The 13,138-nt window shown below is 41.8% G+C and overlaps 1 protein-coding gene across 4 annotated transcripts in view; it reads right to left on the bottom strand.

Moving 5' to 3' along the window:
* The window catches only part of LOC134337005 (septin-4-like), a 106,158-nt gene that overhangs the window by 81,963 nt on the left and 11,057 nt on the right, over positions 1–13,138 (bottom strand). Inside the window, exon 1 of one of the 4 annotated variants that reach the window (XM_063031747.1) lies at positions 8,701–8,791. The exons of 1 other annotated variant lie outside the window; for it this stretch is intronic. In XM_063031747.1, the coding sequence (XP_062887817.1) occupies positions 8,701–8,721 (21 nt within the window). In that variant the 5' untranslated portion in view covers positions 8,722–8,791. Of the gene's footprint in view, positions 1–1,049; positions 1,146–8,700; positions 8,792–13,138 lie in introns of those variants that run through there. 2 more of the 4 variants (XM_063031745.1, XM_063031746.1) reach the window with 2 other exon arrangements.

Genomic DNA, 13,138 nt, shown 5'->3' with positions numbered 1-13,138 from the left:
ATGTATAAGTGATTTTACAAGGAACCACTGGTAGAAGATAACTACTTTTGATTCACCAAAAGTCAAATACTTTACACTTATATATGTATTCCTCTGCCCCTCCTACTACAGCTTTTTATGCCTGAACCCTCATCATCTCTCACTGCAGCAACCTCTCTGCCCTCACTCTTCTTTATAACACAGTACAACAGAAACCAAAAATACAATCCACAAAGTTCTGTCAGTTTCACCACCACATATCTGTTGGTACAGCCAAAAAGAAACGCTGATTATTGAAGAAACAGATCACCTTGTTCTTCTCCAGGGAATATTGCAGCATCAACATATTTATACTCTTTCTCAGAAAGTTACTTCTAGTCAGTTTATGTCTTTCCCAACAATATCAGCTTACACCATAATGATGATCATGCTATAGTACCTTATCAAAGTCACTATCATCTTGTGTGATCATCAGTATTTATTTGAAGCGCATGCATTATTTAGATCTGCATCATAGCAGAACTCAGTTTTCAGTGTGCCCACAGAAGCACGATTCCAGCAGTGATGTTATTCAGTAAAGGGAACCCTGGTAGGGCATCCACTCATATCGGTTTAATACTAGTCCAACTCCATAATGGTGAGTGAAACAGATTTTATAACAGCAACTGTTCAATATTTAAACAGCGGCATGAAGTGCATGCCAAAGATTTCAATTGCTCATGGAGGTGCTGTGAGATATGGCTGTATTGCCCGGGCTGAATTTACTAGAAAGGGCACACAACAGCACGGAAGACACAGGCATCGCACCAACCAAATCACAAACGCAACTTTCGACCTTGGAGCCGGAGCATTAACTGCAGTATTCGGTGCTCGTCATTAAATCCTGTCTCTTTGCGCACTACTTTTTTTTCCAGTAATCAGAAATGTATTAGAGAATTAATAAGAAACTCCTCAGGGTTATTGGAGAGATCCTACATTCTAGCCGGAGGCTGCCCCGAGCCCCTCGTATTCATAGAATAACCATGAAGCAGCTCGTGCTGAGGAAGAGAATTCATAACACAGCCACATACCTCAACAATTTCAGACATCTCTGTGTGACAGGCCATGTTTCAAGTCAATCTCAGCAACAATCAACGGGCACTCTGAGGAGACAGTGCCTGTTGGTTCCCTAGCACCGCAGTGAGTCACAGCTCTCCAAACAGATGCTGGTACTCAACATCATTGACATATTCCCACCCACTATCAGCAGGCTGTGTACACACACAGACCACAGACTGCAAGGAAACTGGAACACATCCCTATGGTAATAGTAGGATGTGAATATTGTTAATATCCACACACCTTAAATCCAAATTAAACCATAGAGGGAACAATGTTTTTTTTTTGTAACTCTTTGAATGCCAGCTCTTAGCTTTTATTTCAGTGTCAGAACTACATCCAACAATCAAAATAGGCTTACAAAAACAGATAAGGAAAAAAAAGTCTGATTAACTATCATTTATCACAGTTAAATAGTCTTGGAACACAAATGCCCATAGGATGAAAATTGCTAGTTAACTGTCCTTATCACAACAAAATAAGAAAATCTAAAACAAGTTAAAAAAAAAATTGAGTTGACCCAATAAAACTTCTCCAAACTGCATTCAAACGTACTGAAACACCAATTCCTTATGGTTTGAATTAAATTACCAAAAAAACAATGGCAATATGAAAGAGTTCAGCAACATTTTTTCACTGGCCTTCATAAGCTAGACAAAACTGCAAGTTAGCAATATAAAAGAATAGCTGGTACCGTTAATCATCGTTTTTTGTGTTTTATTCTGTTAATTAATTCCAGAATATTTACTTATTTATTTCCATCAGCCACCATCCTTTTTATTCTCTTTCCCAAAACATGTCTATTTAAAAGCAAAATACTTCAGATACTGTGAAATCAAAAGGAAAATGCTGAACTAGTCAGCAGGTCAGGCAGCATCTATCGAGAATACACAGAGTTATATATTTCAGGTCTCATTAACTGATTCTCTCTGCAGATGATGCTGGACCCATTCTTTCCAGCAACTTTTTAAAAAATGGATATGTATTTCACTACTTATTGAAAGAATTCAATGATAATAGTGAATCAATTGGAATAATTTCTCATCACTGAAAGGAGCTTCTGATCAGAGTAGCTGTAAATTTATGATCAAACAAAATTAGAACATACAAGTACAAACATTTACACTGCAGTTTCAAGGGTGTGGAATTTCCAATGCAACCAGCAAGTCCACTTGACTGTAAAACCTAGTTAACACATCATTCAAAAATCGTACAATGAAAAAAGTATCAACTGCATAGCTGGGGCTCTTTGATAACCCAATTGCTAGTTTCTTTCCAATTATCTAAACATCTACCTGTATTTGTCTCCTGTAAAGGTTCAATATTCTCCCACAACCTACGTCTAAACCCTTGTTAACTTTGAAACGTTAAAAGAGACCTAGATGATGATTTTCAATAGCATTAGTGGGGTAGTGAGCCAAAGAACTCGATATTCCCAAGAAAATGCAGCTCTGTGGACAGCATAGTGTAACTTAGAGAGCTGCTGTCTTGCAACTCCAGTGACCCAATTTCAACACTAATGCTGCTAGTGAGTTTTCCCCAGTGCTTCATTTTCCTTCTGGATTCCAAAGGCATGAAATGGTAGGTTAATTGAGCCTTTAAATTACCCTAGATATGTGGGTGAGTGGTAGAGCTTGAGACTATGCAGTAAGAGGTAAAGGAGAGTATTAGTGGGGCAGTGGGGTTGCTCTGCGAATTGGCTGATGCAGCTTCCTTTTACATGTAGAAACCATAATGAGCGAAGCAGGGGAAGGTTCCCTTACCTGCTTCATGCACAGCGAATATTTAGTTCAATAACTGAAGACCGAGCACTGCAGCAAAGGCAGCAGCAAAATCTAGACACACGGAATAATATTGCTCACTGCAAATCTGTCCCGATAACTCCATCAACCAGCTAACATTAAAATTCAGGAAATCCACAATTAGATATAGACTACCCGCACTTCAATTAATTAGATGTTACATTTGAAGGAAATACACCAGCATTTCGAATAATTGTAGTCTGGAAATTTAAGACATGTATGCCAGTTTAGGATAGATTCTTCCTACAACTGACAGTGCAGCAACATGTAGGTGACAAGATGAAAAAGTCAGGCACTGATAACTGATTTTTATTCATGTTTTCTAACACTGGTGACAATTCTGTTTTTCCCTCTTCAAGAGCTTCTTGACTCGAATATTTCCTGCACATTCTGCTTTTATTTTTTTTTAAGTTTCTGATTTCCAGCATTAACAGCAAATCTGGACGATGATCGAAGCACCAGGCCGAATTGGAAAGGTTAGGAAGAGGCTGAGTCGTGGCAGTGGGGTCCAGGCCACAGCGTATCCAAGCAACAGAACCTGATGTCTGGACGATGACTTAGGCACCGGGCCAGATCGAAAAGGTCAGGGTGCCAGGGCCCGAGGCGAGAGACAGGCCGGTTCAGCTCACTTCTCCGTGACGTCTACTTGGCTCTGTGCTGAACTGAGGGTCTGGACGGACTCTCTTTCGTAGACTTCAGTTCTGAACACCATCTTCTTGCTTTTATTGTTTGCATGCTTTGTTTTCTCTCTGCACAGTGGATGTTCAACAGACTTTTTTAAAAAACGGGTTCTTTCGGGTTTCTTTGTTTAGTGTCTGACTGTAAGGAGACAAATCTCCGGGTTGTATAATGTATACATACTTTGATAAGTGTACTTTGAAATTTGAAATTACTTTTATTGCCAAGTATTCGGGCAGGAATAAATAGGCAAAGGCACAGGAAGAGTCAGGAGATATCGGAAAAGTGGGGCTCAAGATCAAGTGTATTTGTTTATTAAGATTAATTTGGTGTGTCCTTGACCAAAATTCTGGATAGTAATGGACAATTCACAAAATTAAAGATCATGGGGCAAGGGTAAACAATGACAATTAGAATGGGGAAGGATTCAGAATGCAGGGAGCAGCAGCTCACATCAGGAGGGGCTGGGTTTTACAAGGCACAAAGAAGTAGACACAATAAGAAGCAGGATTTGAAATGCGTAAATATTTATACAAAAGGATGGATTCACCAGGCAGGGATTACCAGGCACAAAAAGAAGGAGCTGGATTACAACACGGGCACAATTAAACAAAATGGTATTCACAGTGCCGGGATAATCAGAAGAAACACAAGTCACAAGGCAGGGATAATCATGCACAATTAGAACTGGTGGATTTGCAGGGTAGGAATAATCAAACACAATTAGAAGGGGTGAGAATAATCAGGTAGAATTAGAAAGGAGGTTATTCACAGCGCAGTAACAACATCCACCAGAGGGAATCACAACGCCGGAATAATTAAGACCAGTCAGAAGTGGGACACATGCGGCTGGCATTGTTAGGGTATGGTCTGTAAGGGCGTCAGTATACATGTGCTGTATTGATTATCCAAGTTAATTTGATTATGGATTCTTAGACTAAAATTATTAATAAATCTAAATTAAAATTGTGGGATTATAATCACAAATCCATGAAAAGTGGTCCAATACTACAAAATTAATGATATAAATAGTTTGTAGTTCTAGGTCAGGAAGCAGAATGTACGCTTATTGGTCACTACAGCTTCTATGATGAGCACAAGCCCTTAAATTACTTGTGAGGCTTAACAGGAAAATGGATGCATCCCAAATCAGCAGATGGCCAAAGTTGACACAAGCACCAACTGATTCCCTGTTTAACATGTATTTTTGTGAGATGTGGAGCAACTGAAGTCTACGTCACCAGTCAATGCATTCAGCCAAATATCTGGCAGGATTAGCCCTTATATGGTTTCAGCTTAACCAAGTGAGCAAGGGAAAGACCATTCAGAGTTGGCAGTGTCCTTCTTAAACATCACAAATAGAGAATCTCTGCAGACGCTGCAAACCCAAGCAATACACACAAAATGCTGCAGGAACTCAGCAGGCTGGGCAGTGTCTATGGAAGAGGTACAGTCGGCGTTTCGGCCCGAAAGATCGACCGTACTCTTTTCCATAGAATCTGCCCGGCCTGCAGAGTTCCTCCGGCATTTTGTATGTGTTGCTCCTTTTTAACATGGTGGCCTAGAGAAAAAACTGCACAATCCGGAGCTGCTTAGTTTCTCGTGTGCAGCCTGGGAAAGGACTGGCTGTAAGCAGTCAGTCAGACCACACCACCTGCAAAACAGGGTAATGCCAGAGGAGTAAATTCTCTGCAACAGAGGCACCTTTCTTAATTTTATAGCAGCTTTCAACAGTTCCACTACAATCAAGTGATATGACATTTTTTTCTTCCAAAGAACAAAGCTGCTTATGCAGATGTGCTCCTGGAATTTCCAGAGATTTAAAAAAAAAATTCCTACATAACTCCTGTGGAAGTTCAGGTGAGAACCAGCTGCAATGGATAAAAATAATTATCATTACTTTTCCAACATCTTATATTTCTAAGTTTGTTACCATGGACTATCACACTTCCTTAAAAATTGTATTACATTATGAATATCGGTAAGAGGGTGGATTTTCCACATTTAGCTATTGGCTCATCAAAGCACAACCCTATAAAATACAAAGCCAAAAAGCTCACACAATCGCAAGAGACCCATCGCATTCTCAAAAGAAAACTTGTTTCTGTATTTAAAATAAAAGCAGAAAACAGTGGAAGTACTTAGTGAGTTAGGCGGAGAGTAAAGGGTTAATGTTTCAGGTCAATAACCTTTTATCAGCGACGAAATGTACTTCCAGTGCTTTCTGCCTTTAAACCAGGAGTTGGTAATTGGTCAAGTATTTTCCTCAAACTATTCTCACTTTCCATTTTGTTTTCCACTCTGGCTGTAGAAATACAAATAAAGGTTTATCATAGAAAGAAAAACTATAAAATTAGACTCTAAAGGAGGCACAAGGGTATCTGCAGATGCTGGAAATCTGGGGACACACACACACACAAAATACTGGGGTAATTCAACGAGTCAAGTAGCATTTGTTGAGGGAAATGAAGAGTCGACGTTTTAGGGTAAAAGCTTTCATCAGAACTGGAGAGACGAAGTAGAAAGCAGAATGAAAACGTAGGGGTGAAGAGAGGATCACGAGCTGATGGGTGATAGGTGAATCCACGTGACAAGGGTAAGGGCAGAGAGGGGTGGGGTGGGGATGGAAGGGATTGGTGTGAGAAGATGGGAGATGATAAGTAGTAACTGACAAATCAGAATCTGTTAGGAGAGGACAGTGGACCATGAAATAAAGGGAAAGAGGTAGAGAACTAGAGTGAGGAAGGAGCGGGTGATGAGCAAGTTGTCAAAGGCAAAGCAGAAAAAAATGGTGAAGGGGAAAGAGGGATAGAGAAAACAAAGAGGGGGTGGGAAAACAGATGGTGTGGTTACAGGGAGCTGGAGAAATTGACGTTGATGCCATTAAGTTGGAGACTACAAAGATGGAACAAGGAAGTGTTGCTCCTCCAATCTGAGGCGGCGGTTATGGACAGACATATGGGAATGACAGTTCTGTCAGGTCCCATCCATTGGCTTCCATCATGGAAAACAAACCTAACCTATCAAATCTCTTCTCAAACTGAGAAACTTCACCCCAGCCAACATTGTGGTGCATCTCCACTGTATTCTTTCTGATTCAATCATGTTCTTCCTAAGATTGTCCACCATATCTGTACACATACCTCCACCAACAACCTAGCCAAAGTTTCATAATGTTGTACGATACCTGGTTAATAAAGGCATGTATCCCATATGCCCGCTTTAGCACCTTATTTACTTTTGCAACCATCTTCAGGAATTCAAAGTTCAAAATACATTTATTACCAAAGTATGTATACACTAAACAACCTTGAGATTCGCCTCCTTACAGGGAGCCAGAAAAATCAAAGAAACATCAAAAGAACCCATTAAAAAAACCCGTCAAACACACAATGCGCAGAGAAAGAAAAAAAAACAAATCACGCAAAAACTAAGCAAATAGCCTTCAGGAGTGAAGTTTTACGAAAGGTACAAAGCCAGCATCACGGCAGCTGGAGCTGGCTACAGCCCCAGTTCATCGCAGAGCCGAGTAAACGTGAAACCACAGATGCGAAGCCAGGTGTCACTGCAGTTCAGCATGGGGCTGACTAAACATTGTGGGGCAGCAAGCAGAAGGCCCTCGCCTCCAGTCCCAAAGTCCTGGCACTTCAATAGTCCAAGCATTGGGCTGTTTCTCGCTCTGGGACCACTCTGGGAATATTGAGGAACAGGTCCCCTTATTCCGCCATACTCCCTACAGTTCCGCCATTTATTGTGTACTTGTTGCACTTCCACATTAGTTCTCATGAGGTCCATCAGGTTGGACTTACCAGGATTATGTTCCATCTGCCCATCAATATCTATCCTTACTACCAACACCACCAAACTTCACGTCATCTGCAAACTGAACATACTTCCTACGTTCATATCCACATGTATACCAAATGTTTCATGTCCTGTCCTGTGTTTTGTGATATCACACCAGAGGAAATATTGTATCATTTCTTAATACATGCATTACTAAATGACAATAAAAGAGGACTGCGGATCTTCATAATCTAAAAAAAATAAATTAAGAATGAGAGCAAGAGAGACGTTTGCTTAAAATTGTTTACAGCAAAAGTTCAACAGTCAAAAACAGTTAAATCCCATTGAAAGGGTCAATGTTGTTAGTTTAGATTTAACTTTCTATGTTAGGATTGATGAGTAATTTGGATGCATTACAGTCAGTTTGGGCAAACAAGATGCAATAGCATGAGGTGTTGTTTCTGCAAAGCTAATTGTCCATTAGTACTAATCAGGTATCACTTTCTGGAGACTTTTAATTCACAGGGCTTTTCATTGCTGTCTACAAGTTTCTGACCAAATAACACTTCGATCATAGTGTGTATTATTATTTTAGCAAAATAACACCATTTAAACATACACATTATACACACATATAATGCTTCAGGCAAATGGCTTTTCACCAAATCTGATGGAAGGCCACCAACCTGGCAAGATTATTATCTTCCTCTCTCCACAGAAATGGCATAGAGCTACTAAGTACTCCCAACAATTTTTATTTCGATAGGGAACGGGCTATAGTTTCTTGAAGTGTAACCTTCCTCTGTAGGATTGAATCTTCAGTTCAAACACCCTCAGCCAGAATCGCAGTGGGGGAAAAAAAAACAACAAAAGTCCCTACTTCAAGAACTGGACAATGGGAAATTTTAACCCATTTCAATGATTTATAAGTTCAGGTATTTAATGATTCTCCATAATCATTTTACAGTCATACTGTAAAGGGTTAAGGACAGACGAGGGAGCCATGATAACAAGTCTGTGTCTGGTTCCCTGCTCACTCCGGTCATCAGCATCCCGGCTAATGGCAGCAGTCACTGACACACCAAAGCAATATGATCAATGCTTCTGGCAAGGTTGAGTTTCCATACTCAGCCAATACACAGAGAATAAGAGGGAGAAAAAGACGGAGACAGTTCTACACCCCTCATGAGATCACTTTTGATATGTTCAACCATTAGGTAGAAGCAGGTGGACATATTCCTGAAAGATCCCCCATTTCACGGGGCTGCAGTGACTACCTGAGCGTTGCTAAAGTTGGACGAAGTACAGCTACCGCTCACTCCTCCCTCTCCTGTGCAATGCAAAAGGCCTCACTTACCATGCCAGCATCCTCCAGCATCACCGCAGCTAGTATTGCATCGGGGGGGGGGGGATGTGTCGGATACAGGGAATGTGGGAACACTCCTTGGCCAAGGTGCTGAGTATAAACTGCAGTCCCTGCTCTCACTACACACCGCACACACAGGAAATAAAGCACAAAACCAGCTGACTCCGCTCCCATTGGAGAACTCTGAGATCACATGACGGTGTCCTTGCTTGCCAAAGGGGAGTGATATAAATAGTCATTAATATGAGGAAGGTTGGTTGGGGAAGGCAAGCACACTGAGCTGCTTGAATATCACCTGCTGACAATACTGCTGAAGTAAGATCTGGAACGACAGGTGCAATGGGGGAGGCTCCCTCTCCCCCGAAGGTACACCGTGGCAGGGGTCTCTGGCAGATAACCGTGCACTCCACATCGATCAGGCGGACAGTCCATACTCTGTGGCAAATGTGCTTGGCTTCTCTCTGTGAAGGAGCATGCCCCTCCTAAACAGGTAACACCACCGTCGTTCATTCACACTCCTGAGCAGGACACCTGGTCGCCCTCCCCCTCCTGGGGAGCGTCTCTCTCCCAAATTCTAGAAACAGCTTTCCCCTCTTCTCCACCATCTTTTGGAGCACCTTCCATCTCTCTCTCACCCCTCTCCCACGGGAGGCCATTCTCATCTCTCCTCCACACTCCAAGGGAACTCTTCTCTCCTCTTCCCTTCAGGGAATTACTCTCTCCCCCTTCCTGGATACAGCTCCTATCACTCATTCCCCTCCCCTCTCTCCTACCAGAATTCTCCCCTCCTCACTCTCCCCCTGCCAGGGCACATACCTCGTCTCCCTCTCCCTCTCAGGTAATACCTCTCCTCCCCTCCCTCCTGGGCAGGTTGCTCTCCCTCACACCGACCATGAAGGGAGCTGTAACATAGTTTGAAAGAAATTTTGGCCATATTCTGAACTCCTCCCCCCCCCCCCAGGTCTTAGTTACTTTTGGCACTAAGGAGGAGTATTCTTATAGTCCTCTCAATGGTAGTTGTAAAAGTGGATGAGGCATCAGTGAGAAGATTAGATGCGAGAATAGCAAACATTATAGACTGGACAAATCAGATTTGAAATTGATGACCACAGAGAGGAAACAGTTAACATTAAAAAAAAATTGCACAAGTTGCAAAACACAAAAACCCTTTAAAGCACAAAACCCAGAAAGAAAATAATTCATTCATGGCTGTCCAGAGAAACTAAAGATGATATTAAATCAAAAGAAATTGTCCTTAAAATTACCAGAATTAGTTTGAATGATCGGGAGGAATTTGAAGACAATAGAATGCATTCAGAGGACATCAGATAGATGGATAAAGGTAAAACAGAATAAGAATTTACGACCAATCTATTGAAGAAGATGGGGGTGAGGGGTCACTCCCTCCAACAAGCAATCAGGTCCTTGTCAAATGCAGCAGAAGAAAGCAGCAATTGGATTTGGATTAAAAGGAAAGACAACAACTGGGCTGCAAGATGAAGACAGGAGGGTATGGAACTGAGGGGGGTGTATCTGGGACACCAGGTAGCACCATTGAGCCCTCTGGAGATGTCGTGGGCTTATCAACAAAACGTCAAAGAAGGAGGGTGCCCACCTGATGGCCTCGATGATGTAGCTACCCTCCCTTCTTGTCACCACTCCAAACCCACTGCCAACATCGAGAGTGCCAATTTACCATAGGGATTGAAACATCAAGTCCTAGTAGCTCTACTACTCAACCGACAACATAAAAGCAGACTGCAAGAGCTTCTATAGGTATGCAAAATAGAAAAGGGTAAATAAGGTCTTCTTACAGACTGAGGCAGGAGAATTTATAATGGGGAATAAGGAACTGGAGGATTTAAGTAATTACCTTGCATCTGTCCTTATGGAAGAAAGCACACACAAAAATCTGCCAGATATACTGCAGAACCTGAGGATCTAGTGAGAACATAGCAATGGTCAAAACCTAATACTGGAGAAGTAGGTGAGCTCAAAACCTGATAAATCCCAAGGAGCCGAAGATCTCAGATTTTTGAAAGAGACACCTTTAGAAATAGTAAATGTTACAGTTATCAGGTCCTGTGGATTCTGCAACTGTGCTTAAGGGTAGTGACCTCACTATTTAAGGAGAGAGCGAGAACAAAAAAAAGAATTAACCCATCCAATGTCTGTAGTAGCAAACACTGCTTGCAAAATATTATGAGGGATGTAACAACAGAGCACCTTGGTAATAATAGGATTTAGCAGACTCTATTTTTTTTTAAGGAAAATTACGGTTGACTAATCAGTTGGACTTATTTGCATTAGTGCCTCATAGATGGTGTGGTATACCTTGATTTCCAGAAGGTCTTTGAAATCATGATTCCCAAAGTCAGAGCAAGTGGCACTGGGGTCAATAACACTGGCATGGATTGAGAATTGGTTTTTGGAGCAAAGCAGGGGAATAAACAGATCTTTCTCTGATTAGCAGGATGTTACCTGTGGTGTGTTTGGCAATAATTTAGTACAATGACTAGGTGGGGAATGAAATGCCATATTTCAAACCTTGCTGACAATACTAAACTAATTGGATTCCAAGTACAAAGGAAGACGTGAAGAAGCTTCAAAGCAACATGCCAAATGGAGTGAGTGGGTGACAACCTAGCAGATGCAATACAATGTGTTAAAAGCGTGAGGCCGCCTACTTCTCTCCACAACAGGGAAGTGGAGTGCTTGTTATATGGCAAGAGATTGGGTAGGTTCATAGATTACACAGCACAGAAACAGGCCCTTCAGCCCTATTCATCACTGCTGACCAAAATGCCTACCTGAGTTAGACTCACTTGCCTACAATTAATCCACGTCTTGTCCAGCCTTCCACACAAGATCTTGTCAAAGGCCTTGCTAAAGTCAAAAGTAGATTTTATTATCAGAGTACATGTTTGTCACCATATACAACCCTGAGATTCAGTTTCCTGTGGGAACTCTCTGCAAACCAATAGAATAGTAACTATATTGTATGCATGGATGTGATGAGGACCGACAAGTACCTGGGGGTGCACCTGGATGACAGACTTGAGTGGAGCATCAACACAGAGGCTGTGTACAAGAAGGGCCAGGGTTGTCTCTACTTCCTAAGGAGACCAAGGTCCTTTGGAGTATGCAGGCCTCTCCTTCATACATTCTATCAATCTGTTGTTGCCAGTAGAATCTTCTATGCAGCGGTGTGCTGAGGCAATGGCATTAACATGGGTGATGCCAACAAGCTCAATAAACTGATTAGAAAGGCTGGTTCTGTTACACGAGTTAAACTGGACACGCTGGAGGCTGTGGTAGAACAGAGGACCCCTACGGAAAATCCTAGCAAATCTGGACAATGTTTCTCACCCTCTGCATGCCACCTTGGCTGAACAGAGGAGCACTTTTAGTAATAGACTAAGACAACTTATTCGTAATAAGGTGGATGAATTGAAAGTGCAGATTGTTATTAATGATTATGATATAGTTGGGATCACAGAGACATGGCTCCAGGGTGACCAGGGATGGGAGCTCAACATTCAGGGATATTCAATATTCAGGAGGGATAGACATGAAGGAAGGGGAGGTGGGGTGGCGTTGCTGGTTAAAAAAGAGATTAACGCAATAGAAAGGAAGGACATAAGCCGGGAAGATGTGGAATCGATATGGGTAGAGCTGCGTAACACTAAGGGGCAGAAGACGCTGGTGGGAGTTGTGTACAGGCCACCTAACAGTAGTAGTGAGGTCGGAGATGGTATTAAACAGGAAATTAGAAATGTGTGCAATAAAGGAACAGCAGTTATAATGGGTGACTTCAATCTACATGTAGACTGGGTGAACCAAATTAGTAAAGGTGCTGAGGAAGAGGATTTCTTGGAATGTATGCGGGATGGTTTTTTGAACCAACATGTCGAGGAACCAACTAGAGAGCAGGCTATTCTGGACTGGGTTTTGAGCAATGAGGAAGGGTTAATTAGTGATCTTGTCGTGAGAGGCCCCTTGGGTAAGAGTGACCATAATATGGTGGAATTCTTCATTAACATGGAGAGTGACATAGTTAATTCAGAAACAAAGGTTCTGAACTTAAAGAGGGGTAACTTTGAAGGTATGAGACGTGAATTAGCTAAGATAGACTGGCAAATGACACTTAAAGGATTGACAGTGGATATGCAATGGCAAGCATTTAAAGGTTGCATGGATGAACTACAACAATTGTTCATCCCAGTTTGGCAAAAGAATAAATCAAGGAAGGTAGTGCACCCGTGGCTGACAAGAGAAATTAGGGATAGTATCGATTCCAAAGAAGTAGCATACAAATTAGCCAGAGAAAGTGGCTCACCTGAGGACTGGGAGAAATTCAGAGTTCAGCAGAGGAGGACAAAGGGCTTAATTAGGAAGGGGAAAAAAGATTATGAGAGAGAACTGGCAG

Source organism: Mobula hypostoma, chromosome 23 (assembly GCF_963921235.1).
Source record: "Mobula hypostoma chromosome 23, sMobHyp1.1, whole genome shotgun sequence".
NCBI lineage: Eukaryota > Metazoa > Chordata > Chondrichthyes > Myliobatiformes > Myliobatidae > Mobula > Mobula hypostoma.
Note: the sequence above shows the minus strand (reverse complement) of the source record. Positions and strands in the feature narration are given on the sequence as shown.